Here is a 23,166-nt window from a genome sequence, read left to right on the forward strand (position 1 = left end):
ATCATCATTGTGAAAAAAAACCTGTTTGTCTTAAATCTGTAAATCTGAATATTGTACATTTCTTCTCTCTGTCCAACTCCAGTTTGGAATAAACAAAGAGCTCAGAAATGGAGCTCCATCGAGGAGAGATAACGATGAACTTACCTTTATCAAAGAAGTTGATTTACTGTCGATAGTTCAAATAACTTGCTGGATAACTGGAAGCTTGTGATTTGTTCAACTGCTCCAAGTGAAATGAATATTTTTTTAATCCCCTTCATTCAGAACTTTTGAGGATTCCATAAGTCTTTGTGAGGTGGAGATCAAAGCCCACATTCTGAATTTTAGGTTCCCATGGCAACAAGTGGTTCAATGTAATGCTCCACAGTCAGCAATAACAAGCTTTTAATTGAATGTACATTATGAAAAAGATGCACACTGGCGCTCTGGGTGTTAAAGTTGATCTACTGGTGCAACTTAAATATAAAAAAATAAAAATAAAAAAGCTTGTGCTGCGAGTGATGCTCTGGGCCAATAAAATGTAAAGGCATCAGGTGCTCTTCAAGAACAGGGGACAGCAGTCAAAATCGATTTTTAAATAAAATGGCTGTCCTGATGGGCGGCTGTAGCTCATTTGGTAGAGTCAGTTGTCTCTGCACCAGAAGGTCAGGGGTTCAATCCCCATGCTCCTGCAGCTTGTCTAATGTGTCCTTGGGCAAGAAATTTAACCCCAAATTGCTCCGGCTGCATATTCAACTTTTATTTTCTTTATGTTCATTATGAAAAAAGTCGGCATAAAGTATTTGCATAAACTACACGTTCAAAACACAACTTAAAAAAATTAAGGTCACAATATTCACCATTTAATAGTTCATTATTAGCTTGCTAATAAGTAGCATACTGGCTGTGTATTAGTCATTATTGCGTGCTTATTAATACCTTATTCTACATAGTCAATAGCTAATAGGCCTTTAGCTAAGAATTTTCCCTCAATAATATTAAGGGGCGGCTGTGGCTCAGTTGGTAAAGTGGTTGGGGGTTTGATCCCCGGTATTTACTAATACCCTATAATTACTGCCTATTTATAGTTGTTGAATATAAATTATGATCTTAATATGCTTTGCTTAGTTTGGTACTTATCAGGTAAAAGTAAGCAAAAACAAGATCATAATTCATGTTTAAAAACTTCCTAACTAACTATCAAAAAGGAGTCATTAGGAGAGTATTGAGTTATTATAGCTAAAGGCCTATTACCTTCTTACTTGTCTGTGCTGCTGCAACGCCCGAATGTCCCCTCTGGGGATCAATAAAGTATTGCTGCAAATGAAACAAACGTGCTGCAAATAGGCAAAACGAAACTTAAGTCAAAACACACACAACCAGAAAACAACTGCAAACACAGAACCGCTGCAAGTTAATCCTTAAACGGAAGTGCTCCAGGCCTGTAGGGGCACTGTGGATCTGTTTATTTACATGACAGAGTAAGAGAGACAGCTAGGAACAGAAAGTTATGTTTAGATAGGGAAGTTGTATCGTTGAAAGACACAGGATAACTTCAATGTTACTGAAACGGAGAGATTAAAGCGAGTCCGACCGGGATTTTCACATCGGGGACGAGAGCCGAGTGTGGGTCCGTGGCTGCCGCCCCGGGATGCCTGGAGCTAGTGCTAGCTCTGGGGCTATAAGCTCCAGCTGCAACTTATCCCTCTGCATCCGCTTTCCCAGCCTGACACTTCGTGCTTTCGCCATCCCCGGTGTCCGGGTTGAACTCGCTACTCATCTCTTTGCTCCAGTTTAACATTCTCCCTGCCCTGAGTGTCCTCATTGTCCTCATTGTCCTCAGTGTCCTTGTTGTCCTGAGTGTCCTCATTGTCCTGAGTATCCTCAGTGTCCTCATTGTCCTGAGTATCCTCAGTGTCCTCATTGTCCATAATGCACCATATTAGTTTATGTTTGCCAATAAATGAGAAACAAAAGATGCAGAATGTTATAATTCATTAATTTATTTTTCATTCCTCATTATTCTTTTTCATGATCCTAGGAAGGCCAACAGCCGGATAGTTAACCCCCCTGAGAGTTTAAAGGTGACACTAAAATGTCATGAGACAGTTTGATCAATTTAATACATTTATTTATTGATTTCATTTTATTTGACCACATACAGTGACAAGCAGCTGGATGGAGATCGTCTCTCTGCTCTGAATCTTCTCTGACGACGTCGGCCAACAGAGCATTTATGCTTTCAATGTGTTTATTTATTTTGGGGTTTTTCCCTCCTGTTTTTCCGGACAATTTGTAACCTATTTTTTTTTCATGTGCATTTATTTTGTTCATTGTTTGTTCAAACTTTAATACTTGAGTAAGAATCATTTAAAAATTTAAAAAATTCATTCATTGATTTGATTTGACCAGATAAAGTGACAATTTAAAGTGTCCAATTGACCTTGAAGTGGCATGTTTTTGGGGATGTGGGAGGAAACCGGACACACCCGGTGAAAACCCACGCAGTCACGGGGAGGACATGCAAACTCCACACAGACAGGATGATGTGTCTGCTGTGAGGCCGCGGTGCTAAACCACCGAGCCGCCGTGCTGCCCTGTGCAGCTCTGGGAAGTGTTTTAGGCTGGCTACACACTAGACGATTTTGCCCCCTGCCCCATAAGGATTGGAGGGGGCGTGGCCTGATTTATTACAGCTCACAAACATGGCAGCCAACATAAACACAACCTGAAGCCAAGTGGAATATTGAAAAAGAAGAGCAGCCTAAAAATCTGTCCTTACGCTTGTGGTCTCGTTCATCCTACATGACGTCGACTCGGTTACAGAAGAACCTCTTCTTGAACCAGGATTTAACACGCTGGTAGCAGTTCTTCTTCTTCTTCTCCTTGCTGTCGTCGCCATCTGGGGTTGATGGTTTCTTGTTGTCCTCCTTGTTGGCTTCCTCAGTGTCCTCGTTGTCCTCAGTGTCCTCAATGTCTTTGTGGTCCTGAGTGCCCTCATTGTCCTTGTGGTCCTGAGTGACCTCATTGTCCTTGTTGTCCTGAGTGTTCTCATTGTCCTCAGTGTCCATGTTATCCTGAGTTTCCTCAGTGTCCTTGTTGCCCTGAGTGTCCTCATTGTCCTCAGTGTCCTTGTTGTCCTCATTGTCTGGGGTTGATGGTTTCTTGTTGTCCTCCTCTAGCTGCAGCGTGTTCTCTTGTTTTGCAGGCCGGACTTGGATCAAACCTGATGGAAAAACTGTGGTAGGTGGACTGTGCTGGTCTGTTGGAACTGGATCGATGCTCTTCTTCTTCCTGTTGTGTTCAAACAGTAACTGTCACACTGATGTAAAGGTCTAAATCGTATTCAGTCATTCCATAAGTTTTTAAGACCAAAGGAAAAGCTCATTTTGGCCCAATGTCACTTGATCACAGGATTATTTGTGTTTGTATTCATACTTTATAAAAAAAAAAAATGAATGCATTTTCAGTGACCATTGGTTTCTGAAGAGGCGCTATGAAGCCAAATAATGGCTGTCACCATATTGCAAACACTCAGATCAAACAGTTCTGGTGGTGGTCATCTTCTTGACACCACTCTGCACATCTCTGTCACTCTGCAGGAGGCCGTGTGCTGCTGAAAGAACAGACTGAGATCCCACCTGACTGGATCTCAGTTCTGGGGACTTGTTTGAAGAGAATCTATCCACCAGGGGGTTCTTTGAGAACTACACACCATAGGGACATTTTTTTCTGTCTGCATTCCCACTGCCATGGTGCTGCGAGAGTGCCTACTCTGAAGCAGGAGCTAAAAAGGTTCCTCTAAACGGGGTTCTAGGAACTTAAGGGGTTCATAGTTCCTGCGGTGTGGAATCGTTCAAATACGGGGAGGGTTCCAATAGTTCAAAGATCTATGAAAAAGTTCCTGCGGTCAAAATATGCCTACTATCTCCCCCGGACTTCCGATCAATAAAAAAGAAAAAATCTAATTGTTTGTTTGCGATGTAAAAATGTACATTCTAATTTGGGACCTAATGAGGATGCCTTGGCTTTTGCAGCCTGTCTCAAGTGGACAATGGAGGAACTGCAGTTTTTTGCACTTAACAGAGATTGTTGCTTGGTCTGAAAAAAGTAAGAATTTCCAGTGAGGACCAGGCTTGCCAAAGACACCGGTCTCCAGAAAACAGATTTATCATAAAATTTACACAGCTTGCAAATCAATCACTGAGATTATAAAACATTGAATAATAAATGGATAACAAGAAGTACTGAGATGTTTAAAAACATTTTGCCTGTACTGCACCCATCAGTTAGAAACTAAATCCACTTTAAAAAGTACTTACTGGGTGATGAAGGGGTGCTGGAGGACTTCATTGGGTGTGATCCTCTCGTTCTGATCCATCGTCAGCATGGCCTTCATTAGCTCGATGCACTGCTCGTATTCTGCAGCCTCGGCTGTGCTCCCTTTTGGAATCTAGTTATGAAAAACAAGGATCAATTCCACCATCAGTCAAGCCGTCATCCTGGTCATCCATTAAGACATAAAAATCACAGTGACAGTGCAAGAAGCGTCCCACTGTACCTTTTTGAGATCATCCAGAGATGAAAACCCTTGTTTCTCGAGGGCTTGTGGAAGGAACTCTACCCCGTACTCCTCACGCGTCTGAAAGAAGGTTCAGTGTGTTCATATGAATGTTTCTCTTCCTTAATCTAACTAATCAACAGCAGTCCATAAACATAATTGTTATGCAAACCTTAAAGTATCATGAGTCTAAAGAAAAAAAAAGAAACAACTTGTGGTACCTTGAACCTCCAGCTGCTGGACTTTGTCTTAATAAAAAATAGATGTGTCCTCTGTCCTTTGTTCAGAAGCTCGTCTGGTGGCTGACCCAGGAGTTCAATCATAAACTGCAGCTGGAGAAAAAACACATTGACACATCAACAACAAGAACACTTCTCTTCTGGTCTACATGCTAATGCTAATAACTCCCACCAAAGCTAACAAACATAGTTCTCTGCACCACTAAAATCACATTACGTCCCTCTGTACTACATGTTAGGTGAATCCCTTAGTTTTAGATTTGATCAACTGCTGTGTGATTGCATTAACGTTAGCTACAAGCTAAACCCAGGGTTTAGGAATATGTATTTGTGAAGTTCTGCTTTAACAAACATTGAGGAAAAAAAGACTAAACTAGACCTTAACAAGCATCATTAGTTGATAAAAGAGTCAAGCTTTGGTAAATGACTTACTGTGTAATATTCTTCATCATCAAACAGGTAGCTACAGTAGAGCATGCTGAATAACATGCAGCCCACTGACCACATGTCAATGGCCTCGGAAAATGGCAGGCCCAAAATGATCTCGGGAGCCCTAAATGTGTGGAAGAAAAGCGTTAGATAGAATCAATAACACTGTCATATTCCAAGGAGTGAACATGAAAACAATAATTTGGTAAACAATGGATTTTTCCTAATTGGGAACCAATGAAAAAGTATGCTGGCACATAATCAGCATGATCTTGGATCTTACCTGTAGCTAACTGTTTGCACCTCCATGCCCTGCCTGGCTTTAGATTTATGCATGGCCAAGCCAAAGTCTATAAGTTTAGCTCTTAAGGGTAGTTTCTGGTCCACTAGCATTATGTTGTCTGGTTTGATGTCAGTGTGAATCACCCCGATGTTCTTCAGTGCTTTAAGCGCTGTGGCCATCTGCAAGAACAATACATGTACTGGTCAGATACTGTACCAAGGTTTAACAGTCGGTTACTTGTGCTTTCTATCTGAAGCTGCTGAATTCATACCTGTTTGATTGTAGTCCTTGAGTCAGCCAAAGTCATAGGACTGTTTGCTAAGTGGTCATATAAGTTCACTTCGAGACTCTCAAAGACGAGCGCCTCGCCATGCCTTACAATAAAACATTCATGGAACTTGGCGATGTTGTGCTCATCAAGTTTTAGCCTCATTAACCTTCGAAGCATGGCCACCTGGGGAGAAAAACGACAAGATGTTCACCAAAGTTATAATCTTTGTGTAAAAGTCAGGAAAAACAAATATGAATGGCAAGGAAACTTTTTGCAACATGGGCATGTGAATGAAAGCTATTCTTTACTTCTGTTGGGGACATGGGGCTTTGAGTGGACAGAGGACTAGAAAGGGGATCTATAAGCACAGTCCAGTTGCATAAGGTAACATGTGTTTGCCCTAGTGATCACTAAATATAACTTGTTAAATATGATGCACCAGTTATAAAATTGTCAAATCTCTATTTTATGTTGTGAACTTCAAAATCGACCAAATGCCTCACCTCCTTGCTGCAGCTGTGTTTAAATGAGGGGATCTTTATAGCCACAAGACTGTCCGTGTCTCTGTCCAAACACCGCAACACTTTCCCGTAGCCACCCTCACCCATGACTTTCAGGAACTTGTATTTGTCGGGGAGCTCGTAGACTTTGTTTGGGTGAATTCTAGCTAATGCTCTTACCAACCGATGATAATCGTGTGCATTTATTTTTTTTGACATCTGAAAAGGAACAAGAGAAAATGAGAACAAAGTTACTTACAATCCAGTTTCATCTCATTTCATATTTGATTTATTTGCTAATTTCAGTGTTTGGTTCCCACAAAATAAAACACAACATGAAATATTTTCTCATGATAACACTGTCCATAAGCAAACAGGAGCAGGAAGAAGAAAACATATAATACCTGCCCCCTTCTTAATAACAAAATATAGCCTACTATTGAAACAGAATAAGATGGGTAACCATTTCTTTTCTTTTCTTTTCTTTCACAGAACAAAAATAAATAAACAATATAGAAATAATCAAATACAATCATTTAGATTTACTCAATAATTTCATAATTTCCCAAAACTGTTCCTTTATATTTTTTAAAATTGTATAATACTTGAGCAGCATTTTAAGTGATTTTGGAGAGAATTCCATAATTTAACTCCATTTACAGTAAATTTGTTTTAATGTTGTGCGTGCATCATCATTGTGAAAAAAAACCTGTTTGTCTTAAATCTGTAAATCTGAATATTGTACATTTCTTCTCTCTGTCCAACTCCAGTTTGGAATAAACAAAGAGCTCAGAAATGGAGCTCCATCGAGGAGAGATAACGATGAACTTACCTTTATCAAAGAAGTTGATTTACTGTCGATAGTTCAAATAACTTGCTGGATAACTGGAAGCTTGTGATTTGTTCAACTGCTCCAAGTGAAATGAATATTTTTTTAATCCCCTTCATTCAGAACTTTTGAGGATTCCATAAGTCTTTGAGGTGGAGATCAAAGCCCACATTCTGAATTTTAGGTTCCCATGGCAACAAGTGGTTCAATGTAATGCTCCACAGTCAGCAATAACAAGCTTTTAATTTAATGTACATTATGAAAAAGATGCACACTGGCGCTCTGGGTGTTAAAGTTGATCTACTGGTGCAACTTAAATATAAAAAAATAAAAATAAAAAAGCTTGTGCTGCGAGTGATGCTCTGGGCCAATAAAATGTAAAGGCATCAGGTGCTCTTCAAGAACAGGGGACAGAAGTCAAAATCGATTTTTAAATAAAATGGCTGTCCTGATGGGCGGCTGTAGCTCATTTGGTAGAGTCAGTTGTCTCTGCACCAGAAGGTCAGGGGTTCAATCCCCATGCTCCTGCAGCTTGTCTAATGTGTCCTTGGGCAAGACATTTAACCCCAAATTGCTCCGGCTGCATATTCAACTTTTATTTTCTTTATGTTCATTATGAAAAAAGTCGGCATAAAGTATTTGCATAAACTACACGTTCAAAACACAACTTAAAAAAATTAAGGTCACAATATTCACCATTTAATAGTTCATTATTAGCTTGCTAATAAGTAGCATACTGGCTGTGTATTAGTCATTATTGCGTGCTTATTAATACCTTATTCTACATAGTCAATAGCTAATAGGCCTTTAGCTAAGAATTTTCCCTCAATAATATTAAGGGGCGGCTGTGGCTCAGTTGGTAAAGTGGTTGGGGGTTTGATCCCCGGTATTTACTAATACCCTATAATTACTGCCTATTTATAGTTGTTGAATATAAATTATGATCTTAATATGCTTTGCTTAGTTTGGTACTTATCAGGTAAAAGTAAGCAAAAACAAGATCATAATTCATGTTTAAAAACTTCCTAACTAACTATCAAAAAGGAGTCATTAGGAGAGTATTGAGTTATTATAGCTAAAGGCCTATTACCTTCTTACTTGTCTGTGCTGCTGCAACGCCCGAATGTCCCCTCTGGGGATCAATAAAGTATTGCTGCAAATGAAACAAACGTGCTGCAAATAGGCAAAACGAAACTTAAGTCAAAACACACACAACCAGAAAACAACTGCAAACACAGAACCGCTGCAAGTTAATCCTTAAACGGAAGTGCTCCAGGCCTGTAGGGGTACTGTGGATCTGTTTATTTACATGACAGAGTAAGAGAGACAGCTAGGAACAGAAAGTTATGTTTAGATAGGGAAGTTGTATCGTTGAAAGACACAGGATAACTTCAATGTTACTGAAACGGAGAGATTAAAGCGAGTCCGACCGGGATTTTCACATCGGGGACGAGAGCCGAGTGTGGGTCCGTGGCTGCCGCCCCGGGATGCCTGGAGCTAGTGCTAGCTCTGGGGCTATAAGCTCCAGCTGCAACTTATCCCTCTGCATCCGCTTTCCCAGCCTGACACTTCGTGCTTTCGCCATCCCCGGTGTCCGGGTTGAACTCGCTACTCATCTCTTTGCTCCAGTTTAACATTCTCCCTGCCCTGAGTGTCCTCATTGTCCTCATTGTCCTCAGTGTCCTTGTTGTCCTGAGTGTCCTCATTGTCCTGAGTATCCTCAGTGTCCTCATTGTCCTGAGTATCCTCAGTGTCCTCATTGTCCATAATGCACCATATTAGTTTATGTTTGCCAATAAATGAGAAACAAAAGATGCAGAATGTTATAATTCATTAATTTATTTTTCATTCCTCATTATTCTTTTTCATGATCCTAGGAAGGCCAACAGCCGGATAGTTAACCCCCCTGAGAGTTTAAAGGTGACACTAAAATGTCATGAGACAGTTTGATCAATTTAATACATTTATTTATTGATTTCATTTTATTTGACCACATACAGTGACAAGCAGCTGGATGGAGCTCGTCTCTCTGCTCTGAATCTTCTCTGACGACGTCGGCCAACAGAGCATTTATGCTTTCAATGTGTTTATTTATTTTGGGGTTTTTCCCTCCTGTTTTTCCGGACAATTTGTAACCTATTTTTTTTTCATGTGCATTTATTTTGTTCATTGTTTGTTCAAACTTTAATACTTGAGTAAGAATCATTTAAAAATTTAAAAAATTCATTCATTGATTTGATTTGACCAGATAAAGTGACAATTTAAAGTGTCCAATTGACCTTGAAGTGGCATGTTTTTGGGGATGTGGGAGGAAACCGGACACACCCGGTGAAAACCCACGCAGTCACGGGGAGGACATGCAAACTCCACACAGACAGGATGATGTGTCTGCTGTGAGGCCGCGGTGCTAAACCACCGAGCCGCCGTGCTGCCCTGTGCAGCTCTGGGAAGTGTTTTAGGCTGGCTACACACTAGACGATTTTGCCCCCTGCCCCATAAGGATTGGAGGGGGCGTGGCCTGATTTATTACAGCTCACAAACATGGCAGCCAACATAAACACAACCTGAAGCCAAGTGGAATATTGAAAAAGAAGAGCAGCCTAAAAATCTGTCCTTACGCTTGTGGTCTCGTTCATCCTACATGACGTCGACTCGGTTACAGAAGAACCTCTTCTTGAACCAGGATTTAACACGCTGGTAGCAGTTCTTCTTCTTCTTCTCCTTGCTGTCGTCGCCATCTGGGGTTGATGGTTTCTTGTTGTCCTCCTTGTTGGCTTCCTCAGTGTCCTCGTTGTCCTCAATGTCTTTGTGGTCCTGAGTGCCCTCATTGTCCTTGTGGTCCTGAGTGACCTCATTGTCCTTGTTGTCCTGAGTGTTCTCATTGTCCTCAGTGTCCATGTTATCCTGAGTTTCCTCAGTGTCCTTGTTGCCCTGAGTGTCCTCATTGTCCTCAGTGTCCTTGTTGTCCTCATTGTCTGGGGTTGATGGTTTCTTGTTGTCCTCCTCTAGCTGCAGCGTGTTCTCTTGTTTTGCAGGCCGGACTTGGATCAAACCTGATGGAAAAACTGTGGTAGGTGGACTGTGCTGGTCTGTTGGAACTGGATCGATGCTCTTCTTCCTGTTGTGTTCAAACAGTAACTGTCACACTGATGTAAAGGTCTAAATCGTATTCAGTCATTCCATAAGTTTTTAAGACCAAAGGAAAAGCTCATTTTGGCCCAATGTCACTTGATCACAGGATTATTTGTGTTTGTATTCATACTTTATAAAAAAAAAAAATGAATGCATTTTCAGTGACCATTGGTTTCTGAAGAGGCGCTATGAAGCCAAATAATGGCTGTCACCATATTGCAAACACTCAGATCAAACAGTTCTGGTGGTGGTCATCTTCTTGACACCACTCTGCACATCTCTGTCACTCTGCAGGAGGCCGTGTGCTGCTGAAAGAACAGACTGAGATCCCACCTGACTGGATCTCAGTTCTGGGGACTTGTTTGAAGAGAATCTATCCACCAGGGGGTTCTTTGAGAACTACACACCATAGGGACATTTTTTTCTGTCTGCATTCCCACTGCCATGGTGCTGCGAGAGTGCCTACTCTGAAGCAGGAGCTAAAAAGGTTCCTCTAAACGGGGTTCTAGGAACTTAAGGGGTTCATAGTTCCTGCGGTGTGGAATCGTTCAAATACGGGGAGGGTTCCAATAGTTCAAAGATCTATGAAAAAGTTCCTGCGGTCAAAATATGCCTACTATCTCCCCCGGACTTCCGATCAATAAAAAAGAAAAAATCTAATTGTTTGTTTGCGATGTAAAAATGTACATTCTAATTTGGGACCTAATGAGGATGCCTTGGCTTTTGCAGCCTGTCTCAAGTGGACAATGGAGGAACTGCAGTTTTTTGCACTTAACAGAGATTGTTGCTTGGTCTGAAAAAAGTAAGAATTTCCAGTGAGGACCAGGCTTGCCAAAGACACCGGTCTCCAGAAAACAGATTTATCATAAAATTTACACAGCTTGCAAATCAATCACTGAGATTATAAAACATTGAATAATAAATGGATAACAAGAAGTACTGAGATGTTTAAAAACATTTTGCCTGTACTGCACCCATCAGTTAGAAACTAAATCCACTTTAAAAAGTACTTACTGGGTGATGAAGGGGTGCTGGAGGACTTCATTGGGTGTGATCCTCTCGTTCTGATCCATCGTCAGCATGGCCTTCATTAGCTCGATGCACTGCTCGTATTCTGCAGCCTCGGCTGTGCTCCCTTTTGGAATCTAGTTATGAAAAACAAGGATCAATTCCACCATCAGTCAAGCCGTCATCCTGGTCATCCATTAAGACATAAAAATCACAGTGACAGTGCAAGAAGCGTCCCACTGTACCTTTTTGAGATCATCCAGAGATGAAAACCCTTGTTTCTCGAGGGCTTGTGGAAGGAACTCTACCCCGTACTCCTCACGCGTCTGAAAGAAGGTTCAGTGTGTTCATATGAATGTTTCTCTTCCTTAATCTAACTAATCAACAGCAGTCCATAAACATAATTGTTATGCAAACCTTAAAGTATCATGAGTCTAAAGAAAAAAAAAGAAACAACTTGTGGTACCTTGAACCTCCAGCTGCTGGACTTTGTCTTAATAAAAAATAGATGTGTCCTCTGTCCTTTGTTCAGAAGCTCGTCTGGTGGCTGACCCAGGAGTTCAATCATAAACTGCAGCTGGAGAAAAAACACATTGACACATCAACAACAAGAACACTTCTCTTCTGGTCTACATGCTAATGCTAATAACTCCCACCAAAGCTAACAAACATAGTTCTCTGCACCACTAAAATCACATTACGTCCCTCTGTACTACATGTTAGGTGAATCCCTTAGTTTTAGATTTGATCAACTGCTGTGTGATTGCATTAACGTTAGCTACAAGCTAAACCCAGGGTTTAGGAATATGTATTTGTGAAGTTCTGCTTTAACAAACATTGAGGAAAAAAAGACTAAACTAGACCTTAACAAGCATCATTAGTTGATAAAAGAGTCAAGCTTTGGTAAATGACTTACTGTGTAATATTCTTCATCATCAAACAGGTAGCTACAGTAGAGCATGCTGAATAACATGCAGCCCACTGACCACATGTCAATGGCCTCGGAAAATGGCAGGCCCAAAATGATCTCGGGAGCCCTAAATGTGTGGAAGAAAAGCGTTAGATAGAATCAATAACACTGTCATATTCCAAGGAGTGAACATGAAAACAATAATTTGGTAAACAATGGATTTTTCCTAATTGGGAACCAATGAAAAAGTATGCTGGCACATAATCAGCATGATCTTGGATCTTACCTGTAGCTAACTGTTTGCACCTCCATGCCCTGCCTGGCTTTAGATTTATGCATGGCCAAGCCAAAGTCTATAAGTTTAGCTCTTAAGGGTAGTTTCTGGTCCACTAGCATTATGTTGTCTGGTTTGATGTCAGTGTGAATCACCCCGATGTTCTTCAGTGCTTTAAGCGCTGTGGCCATCTGCAAGAACAATACATGTACTGGTCAGATACTGTACCAAGGTTTAACAGTCGGTTACTTGTGCTTTCTATCTGAAGCTGCTGAATTCATACCTGTTTGATTGTAGTCCTTGAGTCAGCCAAAGTCATAGGACTGTTTGCTAAGTGGTCATATAAGTTCACTTCGAGACTCTCAAAGACGAGCGCCTCGCCATGCCTTACAATAAAACATTCATGGAACTTGGCGATGTTGTGCTCATCAAGTTTTAGCCTCATTAACCTTCGAAGCATGGCCACCTGGGGAGAAAAACGACAAGATGTTCACCAAAGTTATAATCTTTGTGTAAAAGTCAGGAAAAACAAATATGAATGGCAAGGAAACTTTTTGCAACATGGGCATGTGAATGAAAGCTATTCTTTACTTCTGTTGGGGACATGGGGCTTTGAGTGGACAGAGGACTAGAAAGGGGATCTATAAGCACAGTCCAGTTGCATAAGGTAACATGTGTTTGCCCTAGTGATCACTAAATATAACTTGTTAAATATGATGCACCAGTTATAAAATTGTCAAATCTCTATTTTATGTTGTGAACTTCAAAATCGACCAAATGCCTCACCTCCTTGCTGCAGCTGTGTTTAAATGAGGGGATCTTTATAGCCACAAGACTGTCCGTGTCTCTGTCCAAACACCGCAACACTTTCCCGTAGCCACCCTCACCCATGACTTTCAGGAACTTGTATTTGTCGGGGAGCTCGTAGACTTTGTTTGGGTGAATTCTAGCTAATGCTCTTACCAACCGATGATAATCGTGTGCATTTATTTTTTTTGACATCTGAAAAGGAACAAGAGAAAATGAGAACAAAGTTACTTACAATCCAGTTTCATCTCATTTCATATTTGATTTATTTGCTAATTTCAGTGTTTGGTTCCCACAAAATAAAACACAACATGAAATATTTTCTCATGATAACACTGTCCATAAGCAAACAGGAGCAGGAAGAAGAAAACATATAATACCTGCCCCCTTCTTAATAACAAAATATAGCCTACTATTGAAACAGAATAAGATGGGTAACCATTTCTTTTCTTTTCTTTTCTTTCACAGAACAAAAATAAATAAACAATATAGAAATAATCAAATACAATCATTTAGATTTACTCAATAATTTCATAATTTCCCAAAACTGTTCCTTTATATTTTTTAAAATTGTATAATACTTGAGCAGCATTTTAAGTGATTTTGGAGAGAATTCCATAATTTAACTCCATTTACAGTAAATTTGTTTTAATGTTGTGCGTGCATCATCATTGTGAAAAAAAACCTGTTTGTCTTAAATCTGTAAATCTGAATATTGTACATTTCTTCTCTCTGTCCAACTCCAGTTTGGAATAAACAAAGAGCTCAGAAATGGAGCTCCATCGAGGAGAGATAACGATGAACTTACCTTTATCAAAGAAGTTGATTTACTGTCGATAGTTCAAATAACTTGCTGGATAACTGGAAGCTTGTGATTTGTTCAACTGCTCCAAGTGAAATGAATATTTTTTTAATCCCCTTCATTCAGAACTTTTGAGGATTCCATAAGTCTTTGTGAGGTGGAGATCAAAGCCCACATTCTGAATTTTAGGTTCCCATGGCAACAAGTGGTTCAATGTAATGCTCCACAGTCAGCAATAACAAGCTTTTAATTGAATGTACATTATGAAAAAGATGCACACTGGCGCTCTGGGTGTTAAAGTTGATCTACTGGTGCAACTTAAATATAAAAAAATAAAAATAAAAAAGCTTGTGCTGCGAGTGATGCTCTGGGCCAATAAAATGTAAAGGCATCAGGTGCTCTTCAAGAACAGGGGACAGAAGTCAAAATCGATTTTAAATAAAATGGCTGTCCTGATGGGCGGCTGTAGCTCATTTGGTAGAGTCAGTTGTCTCTGCACCAGAAGGTCAGGGGTTCAATCCCCATGCTCCTGCAGCTTGTCTAATGTGTCCTTGGGCAAGACATTTAACCCCAAATTGCTCCGGCTGCATATTCAACTTTTATTTTCTTCATGTTCATTATGAAAAAAGTCGGCATAAAGTATTTGCATAAACTACACGTTCAAAACACAACTTAAAAAAATTAAGGTCACAATATTCACCATTTAATAGTTCATTATTAGCTTGCTAATAAGTAGCATACTGGCTGTGTATTAGTCATTATTGCGTGCTTATTAATACCTTATTCTACATAGTCAATAGCTAATAGGCCTTTAGCTAAGAATTTTCCCTCAATAATATTAAGGGGCGGCTGTGGCTCAGTTGGTAAAGTGGTTGGGGGTTTGATCCCCGGTATTTACTAATACCCTATAATTACTGCCTATTTATAGTTGTTGAATATAAATTATGATCTTAATATGCTTTGCTTAGTTTGGTACTTATCAGGTAAAAGTAATCAAAAACAAGATCATAATTCATGTTTAAAAACTTCCTGACTAACTATCAAAAAGGATTCATTGGGAGAGTATTGAGTTATTATAGCTAAAGGCCTATTACCTTCTTACTTGTCTGTGCTGCTGCAACGCCCGAATGTCCCCTCTGGGGATCAATAAAGTATTATCCTATCCTATCCTATTAGCTATAGAATATGTTCATGTAGAATAAGGTACTCATAAGCTCTTAATAATGACTCATAAGCCGCCAGTATGCTACTTATTAGCATGCTAATAATGAATTAGTGGTGGATATTGTGACCTTCACTTAAAGTGTTACCCAACTTTTACAACAAAACAAGTGTATTGTATAGTGACTTTTTTAAAGTAAAGTAGAGTTATAGTGTACATTTATTTATCTGTAGGTCTGAGTCAGTTGAATTCCTGACTCACAGCGAGAGCATGCAGGTTGTGAGTGAAGCTATTATCATGCAGCCCTCAGGCTCACTTTCAGGATGCGTTTTGATCTTTGACAAACAAGCCTGAACTCCTTATATCAACCTGTCAGCAGGGATCTACTGTTTGACTTCACCAATTGATTCATCAATGTGTTTTCTGATTGGTTTGCTGACAGCAGCACAGATTCTCTGACTGATAGCTCTCCCTCTGGCCCGCAGGTCAGCGCTGAGATGAGTCCGCTCAGAAAAGAGAAAGGCTGTTATCAGAGGGTGCTGTGGGTGCACAAGGTAACCTTCACTCACTGTGCTGGTCAATATTTCAGCACATAGAAGTATCAAATATTGATTATGGTGCAGAGCTGAAAACTGGAAACAGACTTCATGATTTATAATGCTACTTGGTGTACCAAGTGGAATCATTTTCATGATTCATTTCCTTTTGCATATCCCTGCTGATATGATGTTTGGCCTCTCAATGTACTACAAAGGAGGATGCTGCCACCTGCTGGACTGAGGATGATTGACAACAAGCCTCTAGCATTTGTGCGAAATAAAGAATTATCTCGTTGGAATAAACTTATATTGATATTTTTAATCTATAGCCTGTGTTAGTGCAAATCAAATCAAATGTCACCTAATTATTTCCCCCAACTTTTCCTCTTGTGCTGAATAAGAAAATGAAACTGAATCCTCATAAGATTCCTTTAACTGTGCAATGTCCTAAATCCTTCCCCCCATCTCAGCTACAGAGTCCTGATTACTCCCATTAATATTGATATGCACCAGTTAGATGACACAGTTCATGTTAACAAAGCATGCTGACTGCCTCACTTATAACTCTTACAACAATGCTTTTCCTAACATCTAAAGGATGACCCAGTTCTGAGAGAGAGGACTGTTCTTTTCCAAACCAGCACACTGAATTAATCACAGCTGACACATTTCAGTGCCCACTGTTTGGATGTTATTTCATCTGTCTGAATAATTAGGGCTGGAATATAGACAACTGAATTAAGTCAGTCTATCGCAAATATTGAAAACATTGGTTGGTTAACCCTGATTTTATCCAGACATGGTGATGATTCTGTGTGTTATGCACTTTATTTAACACAGGCATGTTGAATAAAGTACACTCGGTTTAGTCTCTTCTTTAAATATTGCTGCAGGTTTAAAGTACGTTGAATTAAGTGCTTTTTAGTTTAAATTGTCAGATGTTAACATTTGGTTGATGAGAGGGGAAATTATCACGTGCAAATACAAAGGAAACAGAAGTTAAATAGAAACAAATGAACAACAAACAAACATGCAATCTGAGCTAAATCAAACTTGTTCTCTTCTTAATGTGAGAAAAACACAAGTTGGTTTAACAATATATAATTAATCCAAAATACAATTCAAATTTGACACTTTATACAGAGAAGATTAATGGGAATTAAAAAGAAGAAAATTGAATTTGATTAATTGCTTTATTTATTGTCAAACAAGTCAATTTTGCTTTTGTGTTTTGTTCTTAATCTTCTTTGGGGCAGCAGTAGCTCAGTCTGAAGGGACTTTGGTTGGCAACCAGAGGGTCGTCATGTTTAAGTGCAGACCAAATCTGGAAGTAGTCTGGTAGCTGGAGAAGTGCCCGGGTTGCCATTGAGCAAGGCACAGAAGGGGGATCTGCATGTGAATCTGCATTACTAGCTCCCTTCATTGTGAACCTGCACCATGTCAGGCCTGTGGAAGTCTAGTATATTTGTGGTGGTGTTCTAGCACCCCCTAGAGGCGCGATGAGAGTTCCCACATTAAAGGAGCAAGAGGAGAAGATAAATACAATATAATAGGCAGTTAGAGTACAGTAATCTAAAGTTTTTAATCTTGTATACTTTAAGACACATGTTATTATATTGGGGAAACCTTTATTTGATTCAGACAACCAACAGAAACAAACAGCAGCAAAATAAGAAAATAAATAATTTGCTCAGCTGTTAACTATCCTTGTTTTCTTGGTGGACTTTTAAAAAACAAAACAGATAAATCTCTTAGCAGCATTCTTATGAGGCTCCCAATATTGTTTAGAAAAGTCACTTGAGGGATGAATGTGGAAGCTTTCGGACGCGTGCTTAGCTCGAAGAAATTAACACAGTCCATTGATGATGTGATTTGGATATTTCAATCCATTTATTTTGAAAGACTTCTTATCAATAAAGGAAAATATGACGAACCACTACTTCTATAAATAAAACAAACAAATCCGCTTTGGATGCGTTTAACTCGGACAGGCTGACATGGTAGAAAAACTGTTTGCCTCCATTCAATCACCTGTCCCACCTCACCTGGAGCCTTGTTTTAACCACAGCATCCGCCCAGGCTACACATGGTGCCCAGTGACACAAAACAAACACATACTTTGGCTCCAACAAGGCTGTTTAATTTAGTTGTTTTGTGGCTTCATGAATCAAAAAGACTTCTGACTCAGACAGTGACTGACCCTCTCTAACCCTCTCAAACAATCATCATTCTGTGAAACCAAAATAAAGAAAACTCAATTGCAGATTGTCCCTCCTCATACACATAATCAAAGTTAATACGTTTCATGATAACTCAAGGGGTCAAACCTTTTGAATTTAGGTATAATATCAGACATTAAATGTCAGACATTGAATTCCCAATTCCTAGTTCCATTTTATACTTATTTTTAATGATAAAATAATATTCTTACAATAATATTGATATGAATCATCTGACTAGAAGAAAATACAGTAAAAGCCTAATAATTATTACTATTTGTGTTTCCTTTAAAAACAGTGCGTACTGCAGAAAACATAACTAAACTAAAAATAACTAATTTAATAAACAACTAATTTAAATAAAATGAAAGGCCAAGGGGAAGAGTTGATTCATAAAATTAAGAGATCAAGAATGATTAAGTGAATTATTCAATTTGACAATAGTGACACTTACTGTCACATACTGTAATAGTAATAATAATAATAAAATAGCCTAATTTAGTCCTGCATATTTTACTTTCAAAGGTGTAAAGAAATTATTGGTGGTTTATAATAGTTTCTTACTCAGACTGTTCATTGTTTGGTCTAAAGTCAAAGTCAAGTCAAAGTCAACTTTATTGTCAATTTCAAAATATTCCAGACATACAGTGGAATCGAAATTGCGTTTGTCTCCGTCCCATGGTGCAATATAACCAAAATAAGGTCAAATAAAATAAAATAAGGTAAAATAGATAAAATAAAATAAGGTAAAATAAGATAAATAATATTTACAGTAATAAATTCTAAATAGTGCAAAAGGTACAAAACAAAATGGTAAAGAAAATAAAATGTAAAGAAAAAGTAAACTTGAAATGTGTAATATGTGCAATGTGCAGTAAACTGAATGTACTTTTGAAAAATCCAAACTAAAATCCAACTACAACACATACTGAGGGGTTGTGGTCAATAATACAATTACAAATCTTAAAATAAAGTCTTGTAATTCTTTTTTTTTTTATCCGAGATTTGAACGTAAATGCAGTTCCGTAAGACGTAAGTAATCGATCCCAGATCTGAGTGAAGGCAGAGCAATGTTTTCATTCCTGCTGACGACCTGCGCTAGTCACTCTGCCATGGCGCCCGTAATGTCGCTGAACAAGGAGGGGATGTCATAGCACCGTGTTTTAAATCGCTTTAGTGGAAAATTATCTCTTGCATTTTGCGAATCCAGCTTTCAATTTAACACAGTTTATCTCTAAACCCGCCATGACCGTGGAGCAGAATGTCCTCCAGCAGCATTCTCAGAAGGTAAGCTAACCTGGCTGCTAGCTGCTTTAGCCTGAATAGCTACATTGTTTGGATGTAGATGTAATAGTAGAGTCGGCTCGGCAGCTCCTCGGTTAATTGTGTTAGTCCTGATTTGTCATTTTAGTTGGGGCGCTTTATTGTGCACATAAACGTAAGCACTGCTCAATGTAAGTAGATGTATTTACGCTAGGCCCGACGCTGTGCTAGCTGTAAAGCGTTATCCAGTATGTTGCTAAGCTAGTCGATGCTAAGTAACGGTGCTATGTAAAGTTTAAACCTGGACATTGTCTCTGTACGCTTTGTCACATCGAGAGAGAGCATTTCATACGTCTTAATATTGGCGTCAGTTCTCCTGGTTACGTTAGCATCCTGTGCTAACTGTGTCGTCAACAGAAATAAACAAGGCCAAGTGACAGATACAGATTTAAATATAATCTTTATTATCATTGTTTACAAGACACAACACAACTTTGTTAGCAGCAATCCTAAACAGCAGCATTTACAAAAACAACAACTAAAATATATTTGTGGTGATATGAGAGAGAAGTATGTTAAAAGTGTCCAGAGCTGTTCAGTGAATGAATGATAATAATAACAAATAAATAGACAGTTGTGGAGACTGAAAGAATATATACAGTTATTATTTTGCAGTGACTGATTAATTAAACAAATATAAATATAGAGATATAGTGCAAATAAGTGAAGTTATGGTGCAGTGAAAGAGTATATACAGTTATTATTGTGCAGTGACTGGATGAGTAAATAAACAGTTTTAGTGCGATGAATAAATAAATAAATAGACAGTTAAAGTGCAGTGACTGAGTAAATAAATAGACAATTATAAAGCAGTGAATTACAAAGTTATTGCACACTATATACGCTGGTGTGTAATGATCAGAGGGAACATTTCTGTCTTAACTCAGCGTTTTGATGTTGGCGTTTACGGTAATGTTTATGTGCTAAATGATGTCCTTAGTTAGTCCTCACACACAGTATGTGAAATGTTTGTTGACAAAGTATGGCCAGGGGCGGAGGGAGAGTCGGAGCCGAGCCATGGTGCTTGGCGGAGATTTAGTAACGTTATCCCCACAGCAAGTCAAGTGTGTGACGGTTCATACTGGTTAAAGCAGATCACTAGGTTATAGGTGATCACACTCCCAGTTTACGTCTGTTCCCTCTGAACTAGTAGTTATAGGATTTACTCTGACCACCATGCCCCAGCATTGCACAGGTTTGGTTAGTTATGTAACCACTTCACTGATGCTGCTGCTGAACGTGGGTTATGTGTTTGCTTTGCTAGTATGAATGAAAAGAAAGAAGAAATACTTTGCATAAGAGTTATGTAACCACAGTTATGTTGTATCTCACTGCATGCAATGTTGTGCCTCAGTTGTGCAGGATGGGCTCTTTATTAAGCCAAATCCAACATAGCTCACATAGCTGAAAAACACAACCGTGCAGTGTGAAATTGATATCTGATGGGCTGTAAATGTTAAGAGTCTGGAGCATGGACAGAAATAAATACTTCAGCCATGACTCAAACTTAAAAGTAGCAGCATTAACACTAACTCTGTAATGCCATTTGACCTCTCTGGGGGCTGAATATAATCTGATATGGAGCACAACAACAACAACAACAATACTCCTACTAATCTTTAGCTGTATTATATCCCCATTCATAAAAGGAATGCTGCTTAAAGTGCCTAACAATGAGGAAAACAAGGGCACATGAATATTAAACTAAAAACAAGTAAAGTATGCCAGACTATTGACAAGATAGAAACCAACTTGATAAAAATAAAATAAAGATCCAAATGCATTTCATACAAATATTTAGCTGATATAGATGGACACAGTTGAGTACATAATATGTGTTTACTGGATTAAAATAATGAATGCATGCAAACTAAACAAAGCTCAAAAGCCTCAGTATTAACAATGACTAGAAAGATGGGCTTGAAAACGGTCTGGAGCATATTTCAACAGTTGATGGCCATTGCACAAGACTTAATATTTGTTAGCAACAACAAATAAAGAGATTTGTACAGTTCTGTAAAAGCTTGATTTGTATTGATGGTGCCTCAGGGCCATGTGGGTTTTAGTTAGTCAGAGTTGTGCTCCATCATTAGAGAGCTCGTGATTGCAGGGTGTGGTGCAGCTCTTCATCTAGGGACCTGTGGATCGTAAAATTAGGTCACTGCCTTATTTTTGTTTGCAACTCTCACATGCACATATAAGCAGCAGTGAGGACCAGATAGACAGTAGATTCAGTGGGAATGCCCGTCGTCTGATCATGCACCCTGCTGAGAATTATGTGGTGTTATTCCCAAGTGTTCTTTTAATGGCTGATGACCGGTGTGACAAACAGCCATGCCCCACATCAGGTCACATGGTGTGTTGTGTTGTGTTGTGTTGTGTGTGTGTAACTGCTCTTGTGGTTGACTTGGCCCAAATCTGTCAGAGGTATAACTTCCCTCACACTTCATCAACCAGGCCACTCTCTGTGCCAACAAACGTGCACCCATCAGCCTCTGTCAATGACCCAAACACTCTGCCCTCTTGTTTACTTATCTCCAGGCCAGGGGGTGAAACGTGATGTAAAATTGTCACAAATGTGTCAGTTCAAAGTTACTCTTTTGGATTTTCAGACTGCTATCTCTCGTAGCTGTTCTCTAACTAAACTATCCTGCTGTATTTTTCTTCAGTTGTTAATGTGTTGATAAAAGTCTCCATCTTCCATTCAGTTCATTGTATTTTGGACATTGCATTTCTGCAAAATCTGCCCTGATGTCTGATTTCCGCTTCAATATTTGTCATTCTCTTAAAGTGACATGTAAAGAAATAACCTAATTTCAAACTTAGATATGGTACTGGTAATAATCAAAATATATTGATACCAGGGCAACACAAATAGAAGTCCTGCTTGGCACCCAATACTTCAGTACATTTTTGTTTTAATCACCAAAAATTGCAGAGAAACTTCTGCACACTTGTCTTAATTGCAAAAATATGTTGTCAACATTTAACAGAAGCATTGCCAACATGTTTTTGTATTTTACACTGCTCTCTCTTCTCTCGTGGCAGAATTTGGATGGCTGTAGATGTGACATTACTTAAAGGCAGGACTCTGGTGTTACACCCATTGTAGACAGTCATGACTCACAGAGTTATTTTCAGAGGATATACTTGATTTCTACTATATTTAAGTGTGAAAAATCGCATATTAAGCCTTTAAAGCTTTGGTGTTTTTGGAAACCGTCAATCAATTAAGCATCGTTTTATAACGTGGTATTCAAAGTATCTAATTATTAACATTTTTAAGCACCTTACTCATACACAGATTGTATTGGTATTTACTTATCTACTGCTGTGACCTAACATGCTACATTACAGTTCACCTCCCTATGAGGTGTGTATCTGTGGCTACTAAACGGTGAGCATGCTGCTCACAGACAAACTGGGTGTGGTGCATTATTTATGTGCTCTTACTCTAACAAAGCGGTGAACTTTCTCTTCACTTGCTGCGGTGACACTATGGCCCCTGGGGTTTATGAAAGCACTTTTGTCTTGGAAAGCTCACAAAAAAAATCTTGTAGCTGAAAGCAAGACTCGAGTCAGGTGTGAAACCAGGTACAGAGCAGCTCCCCCAGGGCGGTGACAACTGAGCGCCTTACTTCAAGGAACTACACACGGATGCCTTTCTTATGTATTTGACTGAGCTATCAGTGCTCTGTTTAAAATCAAATCTTTCTGATACCTGTATAGTTTGAAGTTATATTAATGTGATGAGAAAATATATTCTTTGAGCTAGTCTCTTCAAATAATTAATGGAAAATCCTTTAGTGAAATTATGTGGGCAATGTGTGGATTTGTTATACGTTTTTTAAAAATATATTTTATGATATCCAACTTGACATTATCTCTGAATCCCAATC

At 39.1% G+C, this 23,166-nt stretch overlaps 1 protein-coding gene across 2 annotated transcripts in view; it reads left to right on the top strand.

Annotated features, from left to right (window-relative positions):
• The first annotated feature begins 19,000 nt into the window (after positions 1–19,000).
• The window catches only part of usp25 (ubiquitin specific peptidase 25), a 38,648-nt gene continuing 34,482 nt past the window's right edge, over positions 19,001–23,166 (top strand). For both annotated transcript variants that reach the window (XM_061055985.1, XM_061055986.1), the window contains exon 1: positions 19,001–19,231. In XM_061055985.1, coding sequence (XP_060911968.1) covers positions 19,190–19,231 — 42 coding nt within the window. In that variant the 5' untranslated portion in view covers positions 19,001–19,189. The remainder of the gene's footprint in view (positions 19,232–23,166) is intronic.

The sequence above is a fragment of the Labrus mixtus genome, chromosome 14, assembly GCF_963584025.1.
Source record: "Labrus mixtus chromosome 14, fLabMix1.1, whole genome shotgun sequence".
Lineage (NCBI taxonomy): Eukaryota > Metazoa > Chordata > Actinopteri > Labriformes > Labridae > Labrus > Labrus mixtus.